Source organism: Tenrec ecaudatus, chromosome 12, assembly GCF_050624435.1.
Source record: "Tenrec ecaudatus isolate mTenEca1 chromosome 12, mTenEca1.hap1, whole genome shotgun sequence".
Classification (NCBI taxonomy): Eukaryota; Metazoa; Chordata; class Mammalia; order Afrosoricida; family Tenrecidae; genus Tenrec; species Tenrec ecaudatus.
In genome coordinates this window covers 31,788,781-31,815,392 of record NC_134541.1, presented here as the reverse complement: position 1 = coordinate 31,815,392, position 26,612 = coordinate 31,788,781, and the positions used below count along the sequence as shown (strand labels likewise).

At 52.9% G+C, this 26,612-nt stretch overlaps 1 protein-coding gene across 2 annotated transcripts in view; it reads left to right on the top strand.

Annotated features, from left to right (window-relative positions):
* The window catches only part of RSPO4 (R-spondin 4), a 46,257-nt gene that overhangs the window by 14,810 nt on the left and 4,835 nt on the right, over nt 1–26,612 (top strand). Inside the window, exons 2-4 of one of the 2 annotated variants that reach the window (XM_075563862.1) lie at nt 22,495–22,683; nt 23,348–23,488; nt 26,280–26,471. In XM_075563862.1, the coding sequence (XP_075419977.1) occupies nt 22,495–22,683; nt 23,348–23,488; nt 26,280–26,471 (522 nt within the window). The remainder of the gene's footprint in view (nt 1–22,494; nt 22,684–23,347; nt 23,489–26,279; nt 26,472–26,612) is intronic. The other variant, XM_075563863.1, reaches the window with a different exon arrangement.

The window sequence follows — 26,612 nt, the reverse complement described above, 5'->3', positions numbered from 1 at the left end:
AAAACTAACTTAGAGGCACTAAGCATATTATTAAGCCAATCAGCAGGAATACTTCATGACACCAACATCCTAAACCTTCAAATCAAGGCATTTTACTGGCCCTTCAGCAACGCTCGCTTTTTTAAAAAGTATTTTTTCAGTTGTTGTAAATCCCTCACACACTATTGCTAGTTCCACATTGTACAGGTGTACAGGTTATTGGTAGAAATTACAATAACGACTGCGCAGCCCTACCCTCAGGCGATGCAATCTTCCCAGCTCTCTTTTGACCTTTCTTCAGTCCTGATCACTACTGATACATTTTGGTCCCCAGGCATTTGCTTGTTCCTCTTTTGTCCCCCTGTCAGTTAATACAATATCTGCCTTTTGGGGATTGCCATTCTTCACTCCGCGCAGTGTCTTCAAACCCCAACCCTATTTGAGCACTCTGGTTCTCCGCCTGCCTGGGCAGTATTCCGTTGTCTGTCTACACCACATCTTGTTTCCCAGGCATCGGTTGATGGATGTTTACGTCATTCCTACCTTTTGGTTATGAACATGACAATGAACATTGGTGTACAAGTCTGAGTCTGCTTTCATGTCTTGGGGGTGTATATCTAGGGGTAGAATGGCTTGCTCATATGGTAGTTCTTTGCTTAGGTTTTGAGAGCCATAATATTAATTTCCACAATGACTATCATTTTACATTCCTACCAGCAATAGGCAAGGGTTCTAATTTCCCCACATCCTTGTCAACATTTGCTATGTTGTTTGGGTCATTGTTTTTGGTTTGCTTATCTCGGCTGTCCTAATGGGAGGCGCGTGCTATCTGATTGTGGCTTTGACTTGCGCCTCTCTGATGGCTCAAGATGTTGAGCATCTTTTCCTGTGTTTGGTGGCCATTTGAATGTCCTCTTGGGTGAGGTCAGGTCTACCCATTTTATGATTGGGTTATTTGTCCTTTTTTATCAAGTTGTAAAAGTTTTACGTTTCAGATGTATTTTGGCTGCTAGATTCTAGTCAGGACAGTGGTTTCCAAACATAGCCTCCTAGTCTGACACTTGTCTTTTCACATTTTTGATTCCATGTTTTAATGAACAAGGATTATTTTGTTTTGTTTTCGTGAGGGCCCATTTAATGATTTTATCTTTGTGTGTGCTTGTATATTCTAGTCGATCACTTACTGTTTAAAAACGAAACCCTACAGCACAGCCCCTGCATTTTGTTCTAGGAATTTTATGGTTTGGATTTGCACGCTGACATCTTCATGTTTGTTCTTAATTTGCTTTGTGTATGGTGTGAGGCATGTATTCTGTTTCGCTTTCTGTATGTGGAGATCTCCTGAGCGAGCTCTTTCTTCCCCATCTAATGGACTTAGCAGCCTTGAAGAATAAGTTGGCCCTGCATATGTGGGCTTGTTTCTGTGTGCTCTTAACTGATTCCACTGGTCCGTGTGTCTGTTGTTATACGGTGACAGGCTGTTTTGATCACCGTAGCTCTACAGTATGTTTTAAAACCAGGAAGTATGAGTCCTCCTGTGTTGTTCTTTTTCAGCATGGCGTTAGCTATTCAGATCGGCCATTTGCATGGTCCTCTCATGGAATTCACAAGCAGGGTACACCCACTCTCCCTGCCCAAGTCTACCTGCGCCTCTCTGTCTCTGCAGCCACCAGCTGGACCAGGTCAGCATCACTACCTGGAGGACAACTGCTTGTCCTCCTGAGGCTCCCAGCTCCCCCACCTTCCTCCTGCAGCCCGTTCCCCTTAGCACCAGAGGGCACTCTCAAGAAGGCAGCCTGTGCTTGGCTCACACTTTGCTTGGAATAAGGTGCGCCTTCACTCGGACACCACCACAGGCCCTGGTACTGTGGCCTGGCCACCACCAGGCTCCCACCGTTCACCACTCTGCCATCTGGCCACACTGCCCTCTTGCATGATGTCAAGCTCATCCCAGCTTCTGGGCCTTTCTACTTGTTGGTCCCTCTGCCTAGGAGGCTTTTCTCATCTCTCTCAGAGGGGCCTTTCTTGGGGGCCCTGGCCCCCTTCTCATCATTCTTCTTCTTTTCCCTTCCTGTCACTCAAAGGACCCTTCTCTCGCCTGTAGAGTGCAAACTTTGGGAGGAGAAGTATGCGGTTACGGGTGTATCCCCAGGGCCTAGAGCGGTGCCTGGACCATCTTTTCAAACAACACAGACAGACAGAGAAATCCAACATGAAACCATGGTCGTGGAATTCATCAGATGCCTGGTGGCCCCGCGTGCGTCAGAGTAGAACTGTGCCTCACTGGGTTTTCCATGGATGGTTTGTTGGAAGAAGGTCGCCAGGACTTTCTTCTGAGGCACCTCTGGGTGGACTCAAATCTCAACATTTCAGTTTGGAGCTGAGGAGGCAGAGGGACTGTAGGGAGTTAGCCTACTCTTGGGGAAATGACTTCTAAGGCCATTTCTCCTCCAGCGTGTCAGGAATAGAAGAAGGGATGGAGATGGGGATTCAAGGAAGTGCCTTGAATCTTTTTTAGACATTGACTTACATGGACCAGGGAGGTGATGGTGGATGGAAGGTTAAAGACAGTCCTTCTCAGCATGACCTGCAGGGGGAGTCTGGTCCCAATTTCTAGCCCATGAAACAACTCTGAGAACATGGCTGGGGATGAGGGTAGGACTCTTGGAGATGTTTCCAACTTAGTCACGAATTTTGGAACAGCAGGATAAGCCTCATTCACTAACTTATACATTCAACAAATACTTATGGAGCACCAAGTCTGCCAGGGGAACTTTAAGACAGTTCATGGGGGAAATGGGATAGAATGAGAATGGAATTTCTCCCCAAACTTCTTGAAGTCACCACCTTGTACACCAGACATAGTGCATAGTGCTGGGGAGACACTGGTGAAGATCAAGTCTCAGGGGGAGTGTCTATCTCCAATCTAGTATGATTTGGTGTGTCTCTGTAAAACACTGTGTGCCACATGCTTAACTTTGTCTAATGTTGTTACTGGGCGACATTGAGTCAGTGCCAGCTGTTCATGACCCAGGGTGCAACAGAATTAACACTTCCTGGTCCCGCACCAACGTTGCTTAATAAAGCCAATAAAAACATGTGAGGTTTTTGTCTGGTGTTCTCACTCTTATGTCCCCAAGCTCCAGAAAAGGTCCTGGGACATAGTAGTTATTCAACAAATGCTGAATGATGGATGGATGGAGGGATAAATGGATGGATGGATGGATGGTAGGTGAGTGGCTGGATGGGTGCATGAGTAGGTGGATGGATGGTGGGTAAGTGAGTGACTGGATGGGTGGATGGGTGGGTGGGTGGGTGGATGGATGACGGGTAGACCCTTAGAAACACTGAGCGTAACCATTACTTGGCAGATGGAGAATCTGAATCTGGGGCTCTCTCCCTTGTCCCAGGACTTGGAGGGAAGCTCCTCACTGTCTCTGGAATAGAGGCATGATTATGAGCTGAGGGTTAGACTCAGTCCTCCCTTAACTTGCCTTGACTTTTAGATCTGGCCCCCTCCCTGCTGCTCACTGGCAGTGGGCATGGAGTCTTCTCAGTGCTGAGAGCTGATCATGTAGCCAGAAGCTTCCTGGAGACCGAATTTTATGAGATGAGGATCTTTGTGTTGGAGGATATTCTAGGGGCTCGATTTACCCCTAAAACTTAAACAAAATAATAGTAACTATCAGTACTAAGGTGGGATAGTCTTACATCCCAGACTGTCAGTATAGGACAGGGCAGAACTGCCCCCTGTGAATTTCTGAGTCTGTAATTCTTTAGAGGAATAGAAACCCTATTTTTCTCCCATGGAGCGGCTGGTGGCTTTGAACTGTTGACCTTGTGGTTAGCAGCCAAATGTGTAAACACTACATCACCAGAGCTCCTTGGGGCTACAGCCACGAGCAAGCAGAAAACAGCTCCTGCCTCAGGGTGATTCCATTTGTGGGGCAGTGGGCAGGGAGACGGGACGATATAGCAGTGGTGTCCCCAGAGCAACTGCCATGCCAGCATAACATGACTGGATCCTCAAAATAGCCCTATGAGGAGACCCTGAGATGACAGAAGGGGAAACCGAGGCACAGGTTTCATGCACACAACAGACCTGTGCCGATAGCTGGAAAAGAAAAGACGCTATCATCTCACTGGCGTTTATATGCAGGGCAATGATGCATACCTGCAGGACAACTGCTTTCCCCCATCACGTCTTTGACAACATGAGGACATCTTTGTGGCCATTTCACAGATAGGTTGCCACTCAGACAGCTTCATACCCAGACGGCTTGGTGGCAATTCCGTGTCCACAGGTACCACGAGGCTGAGCACCGCCGGGAGGCAGGTCTGTGGGAGATCAGCTACAGGCCTCTCCTCCATATCCAACCTCAGGATTGTCGATATACACTTTTAATATACCACTGAATCCCTGACCATTCTGGGCTGCTGAGTGTCCCCGGGCTCCCCCACCCACACCCAGGGACACAGACATGGTTGCCCTTGATGAGTGACTCATAGCAGGCAGGCAGCATCTACTGGACCCAGGAGGTGACTCAGGGGTGATGAAGCAGCGAATCGGGCGGAGGAGGTGCCAGGGAGACCAGGCCTCCCCCCCAACCCCCCCCCCCACCCCCTGCTTCAAGCCCGGGGACACGAGATCCCTTTGGTGTGGTCTTTGTTAGCACACACCTCCCACTGTCCCTGTCCCTCCACACACACAAGCGCAGGCACAGGGGAGCTGCCCCCCCATACCCCCTTCCCACGCTGAGCTTGGTGGAGGCTGTACCCAACTCGGGCCACCTGAAAGGCTTCCCCTCCTGGGAGTGGCAGCAGTAGTCAAGTTGTCTTTCACACCCCCAAAACGTGACTCCCAACCTCCGCCTCCCACCCACACTAGGCCGCCTGGACGAGGTGCGGAGACTTGGAGGGCCTTGGGCTGAAGTCTAGCTCCCCACGTGCCATGTAAGCCTGCCTTGCTGCAGCTGTAGAACAAGAAGCGCCTGCCTCCTTTCTTCTTATGCGCATCCCTGGGGTCCCTTTGTCACCTGAACGGTCAGAAAGGGAACCCACCCTGGGGTGGAATGACCAACCCTTTAGGATCAATAGGGCAGCAGGACCCAATGACCAAGTTGACTGGGTTAGGAAAGGGGAGGAGTGGGAACAGGAAGCGCAGGGAGGGACTGGACTAAGCGCAGATGATGGGGAGGATGGCCTGAAACATGGTGGAATGCAAAACTGATCATCGGCTCTGCAGACCTTCACCGGAAACACAAGTTATTTGTTTATTTTTAAAAGCATGTGCCCTGGGGACCACTCGGGCAGGAGCCGGCAGCTTGTTTGAAAAGCAGAACCCCTGTCGGCTTGCATGGGAACCCTCATTTTAACCCTCAGTCCCCAAGGTGCTTCGTGGGCACCCTGCAGTGGGCAGAGCCCTGGCCGGCCTCACAGAGTAGGGCTGGGGAGTCTGCGGAGTCGGCGGACCCACAGCACCTGGCACAGGAGCAGCGATAAACAGCGTGTCCCCAGAGGTACCCACAGCTCCGTTGTTCATCGGCAGCCTCGTGATCCCGACCTGAGTTTAAGTCCAAGAACCCCCAGCGCTGTGAAATCCACAAATCCGCTAGGTGGAGTTGTACCCGCAGCAAGGAGGTGGTGTGGCCACGTGCGAGACCCTGGTTACCCGAGAGCACATGGTGTGTGTGCCTCCCAACTAGCAGGCGCCTTGGTGGCAGAGTGGGTCAGAAACTGAACTGCTAACCACAAGGCAGGTTGACGGTTCAACCCCCCCCAGCGACTCTTCAGAGCAGGAACAGGCTATCTACTCCCTCAAGGACTGACAGCATTGGGAACCACTACATAGGATCACTCTGAGTCAGGGTCGACTCCATGGCAGTGGAGTCCTTCTGCCTAATGGAATCACTGCCAGCACTCTGGGAGACAGTCGCCTGCTGTGACCCACAGTTTTCACTGGCTGATTGTCCGAAGTCGGATGCCAGGCCTGGAGCCTGTCAATCAGGTTGCAGCTTGATGACCTCATTTGGGAACTGCAAATGGAGATAAATAGCTCACTGGAGGCCAGATACATACATGCTCACTCCCTGCGAGACATTCCTGTGGACAAGACACATGGAGCTACACTAGAGCCCTGGAGCTAGGGGAGCCACGTGGAGACCTCTGCCAGCACTGAGAAGCTTCCACCGCCACTGGATCCACAAGACTTTCCACCCACTGGCCTGTGATTGCCCTGCATCTGGTGTCATTGCATGTGTTTCATGAGTCTGAAGAGGAATTTATAGACTGGTATCGGACATCTGGGCTAATAGCGGACTTGTGGACTTTATCTGGAATAGGCTGGGATGTTTCCTCAATGACTCTTTAGATAAGGCTCTTTCCTGTACACCTGTGAGTGTCTATGAATTTTGTTTCTCTAGTCTACCTGGACTCGCACAGGTGACCCCACAGGAGTTAGAAGTATTAGGAACATAACGTCCAGCATCACAGCACTGTGCAAGCCACCCCGGTAGGACAAGCTGGCAGGCAGGTGGTGGCTGAGTAGAGTGGTCACTGACAGAGCCCCACTGGAGAAACAGGTTGAGAGGGTAAATGCTGAAGTGTACCTTTGGGACGTTCCAGTTTTTATGTTCTTGCTGCTGCAGTGTGAAGGTCTTCTCCATGAACCCCTTCACCTAAAACTACAACTCCGTGCCATCGAGTCACTACTGACCCCCAGTGACCCTACAGCAATGCATGCCCCAGCCCGGCACGCTCCCGTAACGCACGCCGCATCTTATGCCACCTTTCTTCAAAGCCTTCCTCCCCTTCGACGAACCCATCCTGCTCTGCGCCCGCTCCTGAGGCCGCATCTGCCCTCCAGAACACCACCGCCAAGCCCACCCCCTGCCCCCGGCCCCACGCGCCACTGAGCTCACATCATCAGCGTGGCTGGCACGCGCATGCGCTCGGCCCTCCTCACCGTAAGAACAGCTTTGGAGAACGCACACTAGACCACCCTTCCTATCACCGAGGAGGCACCTACGTTGCACCAGGCCAAGGGGAGCGCAACCAGCAAACACGCCAAGCGGGATCACAAGCAGCAACGAACGAGCTAAGGCATCTATGTACGTGAACATGGCAAGGGGCTTGGCCCAGAAGCACTCACTTCATCCTCACACGCAACTCTGCCCATTTTACAGAAGAAGCGACTGAGGCTCAGAGAGGTGAAGCCACTTACCTTAAAGTGCGCCGTCAGGAGGTGGTGATCTGTCAGGCACCAGAGCCAAGGCTGTCTCGATGCTCTGCTGAACGCAGGGTCTTCTGAGTTCCCCTGCCATGGCTCCACTTGGCATCCAGTGGCCTCAAGGCATCTAGCCCCATACCCCCTAGGCCGTCTACAAGCCTGGAGACTTCTCCAGGGTCCACCCCTGCCTGGAGATGGTGTAATCTGCCCCCCTCGGCAGGAATGTGCCAGGGCGGGGGGGCCTCCTCTGAGCCAGCCTCCAGTGGCGGCGACTGCCTCCCATATGTGGCGGCCCAAGCGGGCAGGCGGGCGTCCAGATGTTGTTTATTTCCCCTGGTCATCGGTGACATACGGGAATCAGAGGATGCACTGCCCGGCACTTTCTGTGTGGGCCCCTCTCCACCCCCCATGGAGTTCTGGATCTTTCCCCAAATCAGAGCAGGGACCAGGGTATGGCTCAGATCGCCTTGGGCTGCCCTGGGAGATGGGGTGGCCTTGTCCCTCCTTCCCTGTCCTTCTCGCCCCCAGGGAGTTCTTCAGGACAGCTGTATTAAATCCTCAGTCCACAGCAACACACAATGTTCTCATGCTAGACACACTTTCCTGGGCACACCCCGATGATGGAGAAACTCTACCCTGAAAAAAATGTTGGCCTGAAATGAAGAAGCTCGGTTCTGATTTGCCAAAGCAATTCCAGATCGAATACGTCAATGGAGGCAGGGCAGGTGATGACGGCGAATGTAATCACCAGCTGCCATGAAGTCGGCGGGTGGCAACTCCATGTGCCACCGCCGAGCGGGGCAGAAACCTGCTGCAAAGGGTTTTCAAAGTTGGGACCGTTCTAAAGCAGGTCGCCAGGCCTTTCTTCCAAGCCACCGACTAGGTCAAGCCATGAGCCTTCGAGTGGCCGTGGAGCACTCAATCATTTATGTGGCCCAAGGACTCCTAGTAGCACAAGTGGGCTTCAGAAAGTTCACAGGCAGAATGTTATCTTTCCATGTCCCCCTTACCCCACCACGGGCATTGGGAAGCCGTTCAAGTTCATAGCAATGACGGCCGGTGGGAATCACGCTCCTGTGAGTGTCAGGTCCGCACACATTGGGGGTCAGACAGTAAATGGGAGTGCAAAGGAGGCGAGGCACTAGCACGTGGTCACACGGGCAGCAGTCAGGAGCAGAGCTGGGATTTGAACCCAAGCAGTCTAACTGCAGATCCTGGACTCTTCACCGGACTCCACACCCAACTCTCACTGCCGTTGGGTCCATGCCCACCCATAGCAACCCTGTAGGGCGGGGTAGACCTGCCCCTATAGGTTTCTGAGACTGTCACCCTTTATGGGCATGGAAAGTCCCATGAAGCGGCGGCCTTTTCAAACTGCTGACCTTGTGGTTAGCAGCCCAACTATGTAACCACTGTGCCAGTAGGGCTCAGATCAGAAAGTGAGGTCCTCACTCCACCAGGACCACCCAGGACATCCTGTGAGCAAGGCAAATGCTCAGGCCTCACCCCAGACCTGCGAAACCAGGAACTCTAAGGATGGGGGCCAATGATCAGCATTTTCATAAGCCCTTCGGACTGCCTTGTAGCAGCTCAAGAACACCTGCCTTCCATAAGCTTCAAAGATGGCCAAGCGGGTTTAAGAGAAATAGCCATTTAAGCATGATCATATTTGGCAGTGAACTCTTGCCCTCCGTGTCTGGGCAGTAGGGAGTGGTGGGGGTTGGGGCAAACCAGCCAGCTCAAGCCCCATTGGCGCCCCCCCCCAGCCCTTTTTTCCCTGTGTGACCAACTGCAGGCTTGGAGTGGCCAGAAGGTCTGGCTTTTTCCAGACAAGTTCAAGTTCCAGATTTTGATGTGACATCTCCTGATTTTTTAAATATTGGTAATCTGTTCAAGCTTGGTTTTGTTTTGTGTTTCAAATGTGGGGGCCAAAGTTCTTGGCTTGGGTGTTGAGGACTTTTTTACTAGCGGACTCTACAGGCTGTTGTTGCTCTCTGGGTTCCCGGTGTCCCTCCTCAGGCCTTTGGATCCTCTCCAGGGTAGCAACTCTGCTGGTGTTGTGGGGTCACGTTGGGCTGCTAACTGCATGGTCGGCAGTTCGAAACCACCAGCCACTCCAAGGTGAACGATGGGGTGTCCTGCTCCCATGAAGAGTGACCATCTCAAAACCCACAGGGCAGGTCTGCGCTGCCCTACAGGGTCCCTGGGAGTCGGCTTGGACTCAACGGCTGTGAGTTTGGGGAGGGCAGCTCTGGAGCGTGAATGTGGGTGGCTAGGGGCATGGCAGAAAGGACCCGGAATCTATGCAAAATCCCAGCCATCTGAGCTACAAGCATGGAGCTCATCTGTGAACACGGAGCCATGTGCAGTCCTTGGCCATATGGTTTGGGGAGCCAGTCAATCCAGGGGGCCCTGTTAGGGAAGCCCTACCCATGGGAGGAGCAACATCTTCCCAACAGGAGGAATGCACTTGCCTTTCACCCTAGACCAAAGCTGCCTCCTGTCAGCACTTCCCCGGGCGAAAGGCTGTCTCCCGGGCTCTGCTGCTTGCCTTCCAGACACACACACACACACACACACACACGATTCACCAGCCTGTGCAAAGAGAACCACCCCCAAAGCCACTGCTCCTGTCCCAGTCCGTCCTGATGCACAGCTACACTGTGGGACAAGGTGGGACTGGCCGCAGGCATTTCCCCAGCTGTAAAGTGCTAAACCACAGCAGGCTTGCCACAGCTTCTCCCTCGGAGCAGCTAGTGGGTTCGAATCACCAGCCTCTGGGTTTGTGGCTGAGCACTTTGACCACTGTGCCACCAGGGCACCTTGTGAAAGGAGACTGAAGAAAAAACCACCCAAGCTCACTCACGGCCATCAAGACAACATTGACTCACACAGACCCTGTGAGACAGGGTAGAACTTCCCCTGTGAGATCCGAAACTGTTAACACTTCTTGGGAGTAGAAAGCTCTGGTGGTGGTTTCAAACTGCTGGCCTTGCAGTTAACAGACCAATGTGTTACCCACACCACCACCAGGCTCCTGTGAAAAGGGCAGGGATGCTGGCTGACCACCCCACTCCGTGTAGTGATTGCGAGAGAACAGCAAGAGGCGCCTAGAACATGCCTGGGGTGTGTTCATTCAGGTGCACATTGCACACCTCACCACAAGGTGAAGAAGCGGCATGGCACAGAGGTGAAGGGCTCTGCCCAAGGTCACACAGTGAGCGAGGGAGCCAGGACTTGAACTTGGGCACCTGCACCATCACACTTGTCCCTAGAGTTATACATTCGTTTGTTTGTTTGTTTTCAAATTCAAATTTCTTTTTTTTATTGGGGCTTGTACAACTCATACAATCAGCTCATTTTCCCTCTCCCTCCCCACTCCTCCCACCCTCATGAACCCTTGATAATTTATAAATTATTATTTTGTTATGCCTTACACTGTCCGACATCTCCCTTCACCTACTTGTTATAAATTTTTATGGATAAAAATCTCATCACCCTCCTCAATAGAATAACAATTAATTAACAAAAAAACCAACCTCGCTGCCATCGTCGATTTCAATGCACAGTGACCCTACATGACAGAGTGGAGCTGCCCCTGTGGGTTTCTGAGGCGGTGACTCTTCACAGGAGTCGAAGGTCTCCCAAGAAGCGGCTAATGGTTGCGAACTGCTGACCTTGGCTAGCAGAACCACTACACTACCAGGGCGCCTTCACGTCACTTATTTGGCCCCAAAGCCCATAACCATTGAGTCCCCAGCCTTGCATCTAGCACATAGTAGGGGCTCTGTAACTATCCCCATGTTGATGCCCAGGGTCAGGGGAGTTCTCAGCCTGCATCAGTTTGTAACTGCTCGGGGGTGGTGGGGCTGGTGGTGTGTGTGTGTGTGTGTGTGTGTGTGTGTGTGTGTGTGTGTGATGAATTCCAGTGGTCGTCTTCATAAAATATACATGCAAATCCCAACTCATCTGCTGGGCCTCTGGGGAAAACAGAGTAAGTCAGCTGCCGGAGCAGCTCAGGGCCACACTTTTGGGGGTGCCAACTGGGTGTTGACTGGGGGAAGATAGTCTTGATTAGGGGAGGCAGAGTGGCTAGGAGAAATTACATACAGGTGCCATCCTCTCTGATGCACCAAGAAAACTTGGGGGGAGGGTGACCAGCACCCCAATGCTTTGTTGAGGAATGTGTATCTGAGCTGGGAGAGGGCAGCGGTTGGAAGCCGGGATCTTGTAGAAGATATAGAAGGTACCCGGGGTTCGCAATCTGTGCTCTTTGGAAACCACGGGTCCCTTGGGGTGCTGTGATGGGTCAGATAGGTGGGCGGTACACCAGACTGCTGCTGATCCTGCTGAAGCGGAGTCCCTCCTCTTTCGTGTGTTTCCTCTTGCTCAGACTACATCTGTGCTCCTGGCACGGTGCCAGAGTAGAACTTTGGTCGTGCGGGGTAAGGCAAGCCTCAGAAGGGACCAGATTGAGAGTTTGGAAGGTCATCGGAAACACCCTCTATCTTGGGAGCCCCAGAGGGTTCTGGTCGCCCCTTCTCTCTCTGCATCGAACTTGCTCATTGTTTGTCTCTCTGCTTCTCCACGAGTCAGGAGCCCTTTGGTTGCAGGTGACAGAAACCCACCTCTTGACGGCTTGAGGCAAGAAGAGGATTGGGGCGGCTAACAACCAGGCCAGAAACACCAGCCACTCCCTGGATGAAAGACAGGGCTTTCTGCTCCTGTAAAGAGTGACAGTCTCAGAAACCCACAGGGACAGTTCTCCCCTGTCCCACAGGGTTGCTATGAGTGAACATCAACTCAATGGCAGTGAGTTTGCTTGGGGGGTGGGGGTGCAGAGGACTCCACTGCCTGACGTTTTAGGCCTGCTGCCTTTGTGTGACCTTCATTCTTGAAGAGACTCTTCCCTCTTGGAAGGGCCATCAGATCCTAAATGACCCCCTTCCCCACTCCGTGTGGCCTCTGATTGGCTAGGCCTGGGTCGAGTATAAGAGCTATGGTGGCGAGGTTGGGTAAGCCTTGGACCACTAAGCCCAAGGTCGGCAGTTCAAAACCAGCAGCCCTTCCTGGGGAGAAAGAGGAGGCTATTTGCTCCCATCCAGACTGACAGCCCCAGAAGCTTCATCAAAGGTTGTGAGTCAGAGTTACTCAATGGAAGTGGGTGGGGTTAAGGGCACTTGAGGGCGATGGCTCCCTGAGAACCTCAAAATGGGGAGGGGCAGGTCTCCTGTCACCAGACAGAGGCCACGGATGTGGGCAGTCACCAAAGCTTCTCCTCCAGTGCACCAGAAAGACCACTCTGCCCACCACTCTGAGTTCAAGAGATCAGCCCCAGCTGTGGTCTGTCAGCCTAGAGTCAACCTGCTCAGGAGAGGCTACCAGCCTGGCCCAGTCTGGGCAGCTGTCTGCCACCCCTGGCACTGTCCCCTCTGGCCCAGGGGCATGTCATGCAGTACCCACGTGGCTCCCAGTTCTTGGGAAAGGAGACTATGTCGGTAGGGAAGACACCCCAAGGGGCACAGTACATATAGTTTGGATCTTTGCATGATATTTAGTATGATTTTCAGATGGGAACATTGCTTAGAGAACACTGAGTCTCAGGGAGATGAAAACTTCAGAATCAAGTAGCGATGGACACTCTGCTACATGTCCGTGTCCGTGTAAAACTGCTGGAGTGGCCTGTTGTTGTCATTGACGCTCAGTTCATCAGACTTCTTCAAGTAAGGGGGCCATGGAATTTATCTAGCCACAGTGAAAAAAAAGTTTTACTGTGTGCATCTGTTGCTGTTGTCGGGTGCCAGCACATCGGTCCTCCCCATCGTGACCCTATGAACAATGGAATGAAGCACTGCGTCACGTCCACAAGTGCTCCTCGGCCTGAGCCCACTGCTTCAGCCACTATGTCAGTCCATCTCGTTAAGACCTGTCCTCTTTTTCTCTGCCCCTCCACTTTACCAAGCATGATGTCCTTCTCCAGGGACTGGTCTCTCCTGGAAACATGTCCAAAGGATGTAAGGTGGAGTCTCGCCATCTTTGCCTCTAAGGAGCACTCTGGTCGTACTTCTTCCAAGACAGGTCAGTTTGTCCTTTTAGCAGTCCACGGTACTTTCTATCTTCTTCTCCAGCACTACAGTTCAAATGCACCGGTTCTTCTTGAATTGATCTTATTCAATGTCCAACTTTCAAGTGCATATGAGGCAATAGAGAATGCCAATGGCTTGGGTCAGGTTCTCCTTAGTCTTCAAAGCAACATCCTTGCTCTTCAAGTCTCTAAAGAGGTCCTGGGCAGCAGATTTCCCTAATACAATACGTCTTTTGATCTCTTGACTGCTGCTTCCATGAACATTGATTGTGTATCCAAGCAACACAAATCCTTAACAACTTCAATATTTTCTCCATCTATCACGATGTTACCTGCTGGTCCAGTTGTGAGGATTTTGATTTAATTGACACTGGGTCACAATCCATACTGAAGGCTGCCATCCTTGATCTTCATTAGCAAGTGCTTCAAGTTCCCCCCCCCTTCACTTTCAGTAAGCAAGGTTGTATCATCTGCATATTGCAGGTTGTTAATAAGCCTTCCTCTGGTCTTCCTCCATGTTGTTCTTCTTCGAATCACCTGGCTTCTCTGATTGTTTGCTCAGCAAAAAAAAATAAATAAATAAGGATGAGGCTAAACATTACAAAGGTTTCCCTGCCCTCTGCCCCAGGGCCACATTGAATCCATCAGCAAGTCCTGTTGGTTCCACTTTGCACACAGATAAGGTGTGTAGGGCATAGCACTCCTTGGGGCACTGCCATCTCTCCGGTCTGACTACGGTAGCCTTGTACAGTCGCCAGTGAGTGTGGTTCTTAGAAGCAGGGAGCTCCTGTAGGAGCAGCTAGCCCACCAGCCGCTCCAAAGGAGAAAAACGAGACTGCCTCCTCCCGCAGAGATTCACAGCCTCAGAAGCCCTGCAGAGGGGCGCTCTGTTAGTCCGGATAGACTAGCGAAACAAATTCATAGACACTCACATGTGTATAGAAAGAGGTTTATATTCAAGAGCAGTTGAATATTGAGCAAACATCCCAGCCCAGTCCAGATCGGGTCCATAAGTCCAATATTAGCCCATATGTCTGATATCAATCTATAAAGTCCTCTTCAGACTCAGGAACCACATGCAATGATGCTGAATGCAGGAAGATCACAGGCCAGTGAGTGCAAAGTCTTGTGGATTCAGTGACAGTGGAAGCATCTCGGCGCTGGCAGGGGCCTCCACGTGGCTCCTCCAGTTCGCAGAGCACAGGGTCGATCGGCGCAGTGCCTTGTGTCTTGTCAGGAGAGTGTCTCTCGGGGAGTGAGCAGACAGAGACAGTATCTCCTGCTTCCAAGGAGGAAAATCCAGACATTCCCAGGAGAAGGCCATGCCTGCACAGAGGTCTCATTGGTTCTATCTTGATTGACAGGCCAGACTCCACCCCTTCAGTGGAAATCCTCCCAAACTGACAGCAGATTCTATAACTACCACAGACACTAGGAGTCAGAATTGACTCCGTGGCACCCAGTTGGAGTAAATAAAATTGGATCTTGTGTGTCTCTCATAGCAAGAAGCCCGGGAGCTGGCAGACGAGGACAATTAGCCCCATGCCACATCCTCAGAGGCCCAGACTCTTTCCTTTTACTTCCGCATCTTGAACACATTGCATCCCATCTCCAGGCCACTCCGTGGCTGCAAGATGGCAGCTGCAGCTCCAGCCATGCCATCTGTGTCCCAGGGAGGAAGAAGGAGGGGAAGGGCAGCAGGGTGCTTGAGCAGATGCTCCGTAAACACCACATCGAACAGCTGTTTGCTAACCTCTTATTGGCTGCAAGGGAGGCTGGGGCTTTCTTTTTTCCCCCTTCGCAAGTTTGGCTTTAAAATTTTCATGGCTGCCCCCAGCAGGGTTGGGGCTCAGTTATAAGAAAGAAGGCAAGGACAGGCCATCGACTGACTCTGACACCCCTCCTAACAGCCAGCTCTTACCCACAACCTGGTCTCCCCACCACAACCCACCCATTCATGGACCTCCGGCATCTGGTGTCTGCCTGTCTCCCTCCCATCGAGCTGTGGCCCTGCCTACATGCCCCGGGCCTGCTCTGCTCACACCCAGCTTCCTCCCACCTGTGGGTCTCACAGCCAAAGCCGCTGCTGCCTCCCCAATCTCCCTCCCTTGGCCTCTGCATCCTTCTCTAGGGAAGGATCCTGCTTAGTCCCTCTCGCCGCCACTCGAAAGACTCCCCAAACCCAAGTAGATTCTGACTCAAAGTGACTTGCTAGAGGACTTCTGAGACTATAAATCCTTAGAGGAACAGACAGCCTCGTTTGTCTCCCTCGGAGCGGCTGGTGGGATTTGAACCGCTAGCCTTGCGGTGAGTAGCCCAACAGCCAGCATCCCCAGGATTCCTTCTTCCCTGTTCACACTCGGATTCTCCTTGGCCTCTTTTGCCCATGGAGCCTCCTCTCCCCAGGGCCGGCATTCAGTGGGCAGGTGGAATATGAAGGGGGCCTCAGAAAGGTCACGGAGCAGTAGGAAAGATAATGGGATGTTCTTGCAAATAGTTTGAAGCCCGTCCACCCCCCTGCCCCACATAGGTTTGCAAACCACTGGTAATCACAGTCCAGCCCCTCCGTCTTCGCTTTCACGGTGCTGGCTTGGCAGAACCAGCACAGGGGCGTCACTTTAAGGGACTGCAGTGCATTTCCTCACGGCTCTGGTTGCTCACGGCGCCGGCCAGGGGCTCGGTGGTGTCCTTTCCTACCAGCTCAGTCGCCGGACGCATTGTTCCTCCATTCTTTGGCTTTCCTAGACTTGTGGGCAATCCTCACCTGGTGTCTGTCGCCCTCTCCCAAGCCCCCGGGGCGTTCATGTAGCGAATCGGCTCTTTTCAACGCTCAGAGATTAGGTTAAGAACCCACTCTACTCAGATTTTTAAAAAATTAAAAAAGAGCCCTGGGGACGCAGTGTAGTATGATCTGGTCATGGTCAGCGGTTCAAAACCATCAGGCGCTGAACTGGAGAAAGGAGGCCGCCTGCCCTTGTGGAGTGACAGTCTTGGGAAGGAGCAAGCACTCTGGCGTGGATGGTGGTGGTGATTGCTCGACTCGTGCTGATGTGAGTGCCTACTGCGTGCCTTGGAAACCCACAGAGGCAATTCTACCCTGTCCTGTGGGTCCCTGGGAGTCAGGGTTGACTCCTTGGCGATGAGTTTGGTGTTGCTTTTTTGCTTTTATTTGGATAGCCACTGATTAGCATAAGAAAGAAATTTGACTGATATCCCAAGATATCCGGCTGTCAACTCTGACTCAGGCAGTTAGGATTCCAACACATATTGGGGGGAGTGGGGTGGGGGGATCTGACGACTCCATTTGACAGCGAGGTCCCTGCGTGCAGGGAGGGGAGAGCTGTTGCCTGGAGACACCCGGGAATTCAATTACAGAGCAGGGCCAGTCCTCGGTCCCGGCTCTCAGCCTAACCCACGTGTCTCCACATGGCTACCTCTAGTTGACAGGCACCGTATGGCAAAATGCAACGTCCTGACACAGAGGCGAGCACACCTGCACCAGGCCCTTGGGCAACCTGTTTAAAAATACCCCGCAAGTTCCTGACCCCAAACGAGCTATAAGCCCCGAGGTTTCTCTACACAGTCAAGTTTAGAAGCCACGAGGTTCGGATCGTCCTAGGACAGCGCCGGAAGTGCTGCCATTGTCTCTGCTTATTATTCACGGCCATGAGCATTTGAGTCTTGGGGCCTTGGTGGGAAGACAGCCGGGCTCTTTTTAAGAAGGAACTTAAATGGTTTGATAAGCTCGCACCCAGAGTTGATTCCAACTCTTAACTGCTGTTATGGCTTCCCAAGACTCGTGTTTCTCCCAAGGAGCGGCTGGTGGTTCCAAACCGCTGACCTTGAGATTAGCAGCCCAACACAAAACCCACCAACCACCAGGGGTCCTGCAATGCAGGGGGATAAGGAACCAGAATGAGACCATCGGAAATGTAAAAGTCGGAGGTGCTATTACAGCATAGAGGCGCTAGAGGGCGGACTGGTGAACTGCCCAGGCCCGGCTGCAGGGGAAAGATGCTGTTCTGAGGCCACCTCCCACTCACCGGTGCACAGGGCCTGGGTGACACTGTCCCCTCCTCAGAAGGGTCCATGCCCGCAGAGTCAAAGCAGCATTCTGCACACAGTGCTGCAGCCCTAGTCCAGCTGTCTCTACTGGCTGCCTGAGGATGGGCTGCCCTCACCATGGGTTCTCAGTCCCCGAGACGCTGCCAGGGGCTGAGTGCTCCCACGAAATGTCAATGGTGACTTTTCTGTTTCTTTAATTTAAAAAAATAATTTTAATGGGGGCTCGTACAGCTCTTATCACAATCCATATATCCATCCATTGTGTCAAGCACATTTGTACATTTGTTGCCATCATCATTTTCAAAACATTTTTTTTTCTACTTGAGCCCTTGGTATCAGCCACTCTTTTTTTCCCTCCCCCACCTTCCCTACTCTCCCTCCTAGACGAACCCTTGATAATTTATAAATTATTTTTCTGTCATATCTTACACTGTCCGACGTCTCCCTTCACCCCCTTTTCTGTTGTCCATCCCCCAGGGAGGGGGTTATCTGTAGATTATTGTGATAGGCTCCCCCTTTCTCCCCCCACCTTTCCCTTCCCCTCCTGTCATTGCTATTCTCATTATTGGTCCTGAGGGGTTTATCTGTCCTGGATTCTTAGTTCCTATCTGTTTTTAGTTCTTATCTGTACCAGTGTACATGCTCTGGTCTAGCAGGATTTGTAAGGTAGAATTGGGGTCATGATAGTGGGGTGGGGCGTGGGGAGGAAGCATTAAAAAACTAGAAGAAAGTTGTATGTTTCATCGGTGCTACACTGTACCCTGACTGGCTTGTCTCTTCCTTGTGATCTTTCTGTAAGATATCCAATTGTCTACAGATGGGCTTTCGGTCTATACTCTGCACCCCTGCCTCCCGGATTCACATCTATATGCTTTTTTGTTCTGGTTTTTGATGCCTGATACCTCATCCCATCGACACCTCATGATCACACAGGCTGGTGTACTACTTCCATGTGGGCTTTGTTGCTTCTCAGCTAGGTGGCTGCTTGTTCATCTCAAATCCTTTAAGACCCTAGACATTACATCTGTTGATAGCCGGGCACCATCAGCTTCCTTCACCACATTTGCTATGAACCCATTTTGTCTTCAGCGATCGTGTCCGGAAGGTGAACATCACGGAATGAGCAATGGCTTTTCTTTGTCCCCATTTTGGAATCTCTATCTCATCCTGCTTTGAAACCACAGGCTGCCAGAGCCCTGGAAAGGCAGGAGTTGGGCTCACTCACCTGGCCTTGAGACAAACACTGCACGAAGGCATTGTGGGCTGGCACAGGTAGCTCTGACTCGGCTCCTCGTCCCATCACGTTGGGCCTTGGTTTCTTTGCCAGCCAAGAGGACACCCACTCCCAGGGAGAGGGTGTGAGCCTCAGTCCATGAATTCGGTTCGCAAGAGGCACCAACTCGTTTGTCTGTAGGGGGACTTAATTGGTATCTTGGGCTCTTGTTCACCTCCAGCCTTGTTGGACCTCAGAGAGCTTATGGCATAGTGCCAGGGCCCTGGCAAAGGGAAGTCTGGGCAGGAGGGGCAGAAAGACCTGGCATGGGCAGCCATGATGGCAGAAATCCCAGTGGCCAGAGCAAGCACATGACCCTGTGACCCTATCCATTTCACATGAGAAAATCCCAAGGTAGACAGTGCTGGGCTAGTGTAGTCATGCCACGGGCTTTTTTGGTCGCATCCCCCTGCCATTCGGGATTTGTCCAGGCCACCAACAACACCTGAGCACTTGGTGGGGGGAGCACACCCCTCACCTCTCAGCTGCACAAAACCTCTTCAAGCGTTGAACAGCAAGGGTGTTACTTTCAATCACCTCCTATGCTAGTGAAAGTTGAACAGTGACTACGGAAGTCCGAAGAAGAATCGATGCATTTGGATTATGGTGCTGGTGATGAATATTGAAAGTGCCCCATGGACCACCAAAGAACAAACAGATCTGTCTTGGAAGATATAAAGTCAGAACGTGCCTCCCAGCCAAGGATGGTGTGGCTGTCTCTCTCACTTTGGGAACATTGTCAGGAGAGACCAGCCCCTGGAGAAGGAGGTCGGGCTTGGGAAAGTACTGGGGCAGCGGGAAAAAGGCAGGCCCTGGACAAGGTGGATTGACACTGTGGCTGCACCGATGGACTCAAACATAGGAGCAATCGTGGGGTGGCGCAGGACTGGGCAGCACTGCGCTCTGTGGTGCCTTACAGGGTCTCTATGCGCTGGGATGGACTTGGTAGCATCCAGCAGCCACACCAATAGCTCGTTTTGAGAATGGAGTAGGCATTAAAGGGAAAGAAAAAGAAAAATTGAACAACAACAAAACTCTGAGCTTCTGAAAGCAAATATTTTGAGAAGGATGATGGCAACATATGTACAAATGTGCTTGACACGATGGATGGATGGATGGATGGATGGATTGTGATAAGAGTTGTACAAGCCCCCAATAAAATGATTTAAAAAAACAAAAACCAACCAACAAACAAAAAACCCTTTGGGCTTCTAACTGAGCAGTTGGCAAAGTTGACGGCTTGACTCCACACAGAAGTACCTGGGCCATCTCCTGCCAAAAATCACAGCCACGCACATCCCCAGGGCCGCAGTTCTATGCTGAACCACATGGGGTCGCCATGCATCAGCATCCACTCCAAGGAATCTGGAACCTTGAAGACCATTTCCTGGATGGTGCTCAAGCCTCCCACTGGCTGCAAGGGCGACACAATACATTTTGCTGCAAAGGGCCGGGCAAGACCAGGCTTCCTGCTCTCCTCACGAGCTGATGTCTCAGAACCCCACAGGGGCAGCTCTACTCTGTCACTAGGAGCAGGAACGCGCCTAATGGCAGTGAGTTTGAGGTTTGGGTTTGCTGCAAAGGAGACTGGGAATTATTGTAGGCTTTATTCTGTCCAGGGTAGAACTGTCCCTGTGAGTTTCTGAGACTGTAACTCTTTTCGGGAATAGAAAACCCCGTCTTTCTCCCAGGAAGGGGCTGGCGATTTTGCGCTGCTGAACATAGTGGTTAGCGTAACCACTATGCCACCTAGGTGCCTTCTAGGGGCACAGGCATCCTGAATTCAATGTTTAGCACTGGTGGCCCAGTGGGTTATACTTTGGACTACTAACCACAAGGTCAGCAGTTCAAACCCACCTGCCTCTCTGATGGAGAGAGTTGAGACTATCTACTCCTGTGAAGATTTTCAGTCTCGGAAACCCACAGGGGGCAGGTTCTACTCTTTCTTGTAGGGTTACTATGAGTCAGAATCAAATCGATGCCAATATATTTTAATAACCCCCATGCATACTTCTGTATCATATATATGAGAGCATCAAATTAGAGCATCGTACATATATTAGAGGTATATAACTGGCTACTGACTATGTGACTCATTGTTTTGCCCTCAACATTGACCGTCAGGTTTATGCACAATGATAACTCTAACTCTGTTTCAGTTGCTTATCATGGAGCTTTGATGGTGCAAGCCGTTACAGTGGCTGGTTGAGAGCCTCGGGGTGGGCTGTTCAAACCCGCCAGCCGCTCTGCAGAAGAAAACTGCGACAGTTTGCTACCCTAACCATTTACACAGCCCTGGTAGCATAGTGCTTATGTGTTGGGCTGCTAATGGCAAGGTCAGAAGTTCAAGACCACCAGCCTCTCCAAGGGTCCCATAAAGAGTGACAGTCTCGGAAACTCACAGGAGCAGGTCTACACTGTCCTATAGGGTCATGAGCCGGCATCGACTCGATGGCAGTGGGTTTGGTGGTGTTGGTGCTTAGAAACCCTGCAAGGGCATTTCTACTCTGTCCTACAGGGTTGCTATGAGTCAGAATCTCCTTGAGGGTCCTGGGGGGCTAGATTCCAGAAGATGACAAGACCACCGGGTGTTTCTCTGGCCTTTTGATAGTTCACCTATTGCAAGGATTGCTATTCAACTGGCTACATTTCGCAGATAACGGCACATCTCCACTGCCAGAGTTCCTCTAGACCTACCCGCTTCGACCCAGTCCATTCTGACCGATAGCTCCCGCAGGGGCAGAGCAGAGCCGCTCCATGGGTTTCTGAGAGTGCTGGTCTTCATGGGAGCAGACAGCCTCAGTTTCCCCCCTGGGAGGAGCTGCTGGATTTGAACCACCACACCACCAGCAGTTCTTTTCTCTAGAACAGGAGTTCTCAAAAGTAGGGACCCTGGACCTGCAGCAGCAGCACCACCATCAAACTGGTCAAAAATGTGACACACACCCCCCCCAAACACACTACCATCATCGTGACCCGACAGGACACAGAACTGCCCCTGTGGCTTCCCGGGGTGATGACTCTTGAGTGAGCAGCAAGCCTCATTTTTCTCCTGAGAAAGTTCATCGACACCCTTGATAGATGCCTACAGCCACTTTGCCCAGTGCCCATTGGCATCCCAGCTCTACGGCTGTGGCTGCTTGTGCTCCGGCCACCCTGCTCACCTTCCACTCCACAGGAAGGGTCAGGGACAGACAGAGGGCGTGCCCCTGCCCTTTAAGGCAGCTCCCTAGAAGTTGCTCCCTGCTTCCTTGCAGCCCATTCACCAGCCAGGAGGTGGTCCCACAGAATGTGGGGCCCCGGTGGTGTAGTGGTTACGCCTTGGCCTGCTAACCCAAAGCTTGACGGTTGAAAGCCACCAGCAGCTCCTCGGGAGAAAGATGGAGCGCTCTACTCCTCTAAAGATTTAGAGTCTTAACAATAGGTAATTGATCGAGGGTTAGCATCTTAGCAATATGTAGTCGGCCAAGGAGGTAGAGTCTTAATATGTAATTGATCAAGGACTCACGAGGTTAGGGAGGGAGGGGTAAAAAGAGGAGCTGATGCCAAGGGCTCAAATAGAATATGTTTTGGAAATGGTGATGGCAACATATGTACAAATATGCTTGATACAATCAGTGTATGGGATGTTATAAGAGCTGTAAGAGCCCCCAATAAAATGATTTTTTAAAAAAGAGTTAGAGTCTCAGAAACCCACAGGGCAGTTCTACCCTGTTCTACAGGGTCGCTACGTGGCTGCATTGGCTCAGTGACAGTGCGCTGGGGGCCTGTCTAGCTGCGAGGGAAGCTGAGAAAGGCGGTCTTTGGTGCGTGTCTACCTCTGGTTTGACCATCTCTCTTCCCTTTCCCTGGTCTGGCCGGCAGTGGGCACTGGCCTGGGGGGCAACTGCACGGGCTGCGTCATCTGCTCCGAGGAGAACGGCTGCTCGGCCTGCCAGCAGAGGCTCTTCCTGTTCATCCGCCGGGACGGCATCCGCCAGTACGGCAAGTGCGTGCATGACTGCCCCCCTGGCTACTTCGGCGTCCGCGGCCAGGAAGTCAACAGGTGCAAAAGTATGTGGCTCCACCTTGTCCTGTCCGTGCTAGCCGGGCTCCCAGCCCACGTTCCACCAGCTCGCCCAGCCCGGCCCAGCCACAGGGGCAGTGAGTCTGAGCACAGACTCCGGGCTGCCTGGTACCCGAAGGGCCCTACCGCCCTGGGCGGGGCAATGCCCTCGGGTTCCCAGTACCCATGGGCAGGGGGACCTTCACTTCTACCTTAGGAGTTTGCTGTGTGGTGTTTGGCAAGTTTCCCACCCTCTCTGATCCTAGCTCAAAGGGGAAACGGAGTCCTAACTCCTATGGCATTTTCTCCCTGACTGGTGACGTTTTTCTCGGTGACAGAGCATCACCAAGCCTTGGGGAGGGACCCTTCCCGTGGGGCTCAGGTTTGCTGTCCAACTCTGCACAAGTCCATCTTTTGCCCAGTCTGAGCCTCTGCTCAGCGAGAAAGGGTAAGAAATGTAAATAGTCACGTGACCTTGGACCTGCGTCTTGGTTCCTACAACTAAATTCCGTTCCCAGGGGCGGGCAGCCAACTTTGACTCTGGTCTTCTGAGTCCTAATGCCAAGTCCCCAGACCCTGCCCCACCCGACATGAGGTCTCCCCTCGGGCAGCCCGAGAGCGTCTCTCCCCTGAGAAGTCACCGTCCCTAGGCTGTCCCTGGCTCTGTTACAGAATGCGGGACCACTTGCGAGAGCTGCTTCAGCCAGGACTTCTGCATCCGGTGCAAGAGGCGTTTCTACCTGCACAAGGGGAAGTGTCTGCCCACCTGCCCACGGGGTACTATGGCCCACCAGAACACACGGGAGTGCCAGGGTGAGTGGGTCCCTCCGCCTCCTGCCCCCGCTTCCAGCCCCTCCCTGAAGCAGGCTGAAGGCGGGGAGCATATCTTGTGGGGATATAAATAGCTCCACCTGGCAAGTCGTCCACAATTGCTCTAAACGCTCTCCCTCTGCCCTCCAAGCACCACTGTTATCACTACTGTCAGTGGGAGTCAGTACTGACGCACAGCCACCCTATGGGACCGGGAAGAACGGCCCCTGTGAGTTTCCCAGACTGGGGCCCTTTACGGGAGTAGAAAACCCCATCTTTCTCCCGAGGTGCAGTTGGTTTTGAACTGCTGACCTTGCAGAGCACAGCCCAATGCGTAACCACCACGCCACCAGGGCCTTGCAAAGAGCACTGGTTTGGGAACGAGAACTACCTGGGTTTGAACCCCAAGTCTCAAACATACCCACAGGTGGCCTTGGGCTAGGAGGCCTGGGGCAGATGAGGCCAGCAGTTCAAACCCACCAACTGCTCCTCGGGAGAAAGGAGAGGCTCTCTGGGCGCCCGTAAGGAGTTACAGCCTCTAAGGTTGCTGTGAGTTAGAGCTGACTCGGTGGCAGTGGGTGGGTCACGACCTTTTTTGAGCCCACACAAAACTGTCCTTTAGTTAAATGACACTGAGTCTACCTTGTGGGGGGGTGGGGTGGGGGGTTGTTATGAGAGTTAATTCCTGAGCACAGTGTTGAGGATATAATACCAGAACTGCCACGTGCCGAACCTCCAATCAATACCAGCTGCCATGACGAGGACTGTGAGGGTGCTTGTCTGGCCAGCCCTTTAGTCTCCCGTGAGCGCCTCTGCAGGACTCCGCCCCTCCCATGACATCATTCTGCAGCATTCTGCCTGAACCATGACTCCTGCACCCACAGGCAGCCGGCCGCCCCAGCCACTCGCTCCCCAAGCAGCAGGCCCTGGCCTCTGGACACCCCCTTTCCACCCTCCCCATGCGCAGCCCAGTCTCTTCTATCCTTAACTGGTTCCATGTTGGGTCTGGTGGTAGAGTGAGTTATTCATTGGTCTGCCCACCTCAAGGTCAGCAGTTCAACACCACCAACGACTCCTTGGGAGACCATTACGGCTTTCTACTCCCGTAGACAGTGACAGACAGTTTCAGAAACTCTGCCCTCTCCTGGAGGGTTGCTGTGAGCCAGTACGGACTCAATGGCAGTGAGTTTTGAGAGGTATCCCACCATGTCCTGGCCACTTCCCTCCCCCTCCACCTGCTTCCCATCCAACCAGGTCATCTATTCACTCATCAAATGTTGACAGAGCACCTGATACCTGCCAGGCACTCTCCCAGGTGCTGGGGGCTTATCAGTGACCAACATGGACATAGCTTCCGCCCTCCTCAATGTGCCATTAGAGTGGGGAGACAAGAGACACGTGAGACCATGTACCTAATGTGTCAGGTGGCTAATAGGACCTCAAAGCTCCCAAGCCCACTCTGTGCCTTCCTACCACCTGCCTTCTCTCCGTCTTCCCTCCCTTGGGTCATACTCCCTCCAGCCCCATGCTCCCAACCCTCCCCCGCCACACACACCTGCAGCCAGGGTGATTACTTCAAAGTGGTCCCTGGATCCTGCTTCTTTGGCCCAGGACCTCTCCCCCCACACCACTCCACCCTCAGTGAGGGACAGCCTCCTAGGTCCTGTGCTGGTCCATTGCCATCCACTGGCTGCTCTACACTTGCCACTCTGCTCCCAACCCTTTGAGACTCCCGGATTCTAGGCTGGAGTCCGCGCAGAGCCACCTGGAGCTCTGCTGCGGGTGTTTTCCCCAGAGCATTTCACCCTCCCACACCTGCCTGGGCTTTGCACCCATTGCCCCCCTGCTCCCCTGTCCCTGGTCCAGCTGTAAGATTCTGCCACAGAGTCTCCTCCTGCAGGAAGCCCTCCCTCCTCCCCAGTCCAGACTCATCCCTCCTCCCCGGACCATGGCTGCTGGGGCCCTGAGAGTACCCTGCTCTCCTTACCTGCTCCAGGGAGGGCCTGTGTCTGCCCACTCCTCAGCGCCCAGAGTGGTGCCTGACATCTAGCAGGTACTTGCTCCTCCCTTTCTTGTTGAATGCAGGCATCAACGGCCCAGGTGCTGTGGTCTGGAGACCTGCGTCTGGCCCCAGTGGGTTTTGAGCTTGCTGAGCTCTGCCAGTCCTTCATCTGCAAGTGGGGGTTATGCCTCTACTCTCTGGGCTCCTGAAAGATGCTGGCGTGAAATCAATATCTTCTCTTCTGCTCTTTTAAAAGAAGCCTCTACGGAGCATTTGTTATGTCTCTGGCCTCATTTTTCCTCCCAGCCCCCAGTGCAGAGCCCTCACCTTCTACTCTGGACCTAGGGGCAGTACTAAAGGTCCAGCCCCTCACCTGGGCCTGAAGGCCCCTCAGCAGACCACCCAATACTCTCTGCTGCCCCTTCCCCTCCACTCCAGCCACCCTGTCTCTCAACTCTGCCCCCCCCCGCCTCCAGACGCCAGGGCTCTGTACCCATGCCTAGACTGTGTTCCCTGCCACAGATGAGCCTCTCTGTCCCCTGTGCTCAAATATCACCAGCTCCAGAAAGCCTTCCTCCTCCATCACTCTGGCCTCTGGCCTCCCATGACCGCTTCTGTGAGGCTCCCCTCCTAGGCTAGTAGAAAAAACTGCCCTGGGTCACCTGTAGGCAGTTAGGAGCCTCTTCCAGGTGGAGAGGCATCCCCAGGGAATCGCAGCTGCTCAACTCCACCCTGGGCCTGCAGGGTGCACCCTTTCAGCTGACTGTGTCTGTCTCTCCCTTGGTCCTATAGAGGAGTGTGAACCCGGCCCCTGGGGCAGCTGGAGCCCCTGCAGGCACAATGGGAAGACCTGCAGCTCGCCCTGGGGTCTGGAGACCCGGGTCCGGGTCCTTGAAGCCCGCCGGGCCGGGCAGGAGGAGATAGCAGCCTGCCAGGTGCTGGCCGAGTCGAGGAAATGCCCCATCCAGAGGCACTGCCCAGGAGGTGAGCACCAGGGTGGTGGGCTCTCAAAGCAGCACGGGCAGGACCCTGCTCCACAAACAGTCCCTGGGAAGCTGCCTGGAAGCCCAACCCAGCCACAGATACAGCTGGGCTCAACTTTGGTCTCTCCAGGGTCCTTCCAAG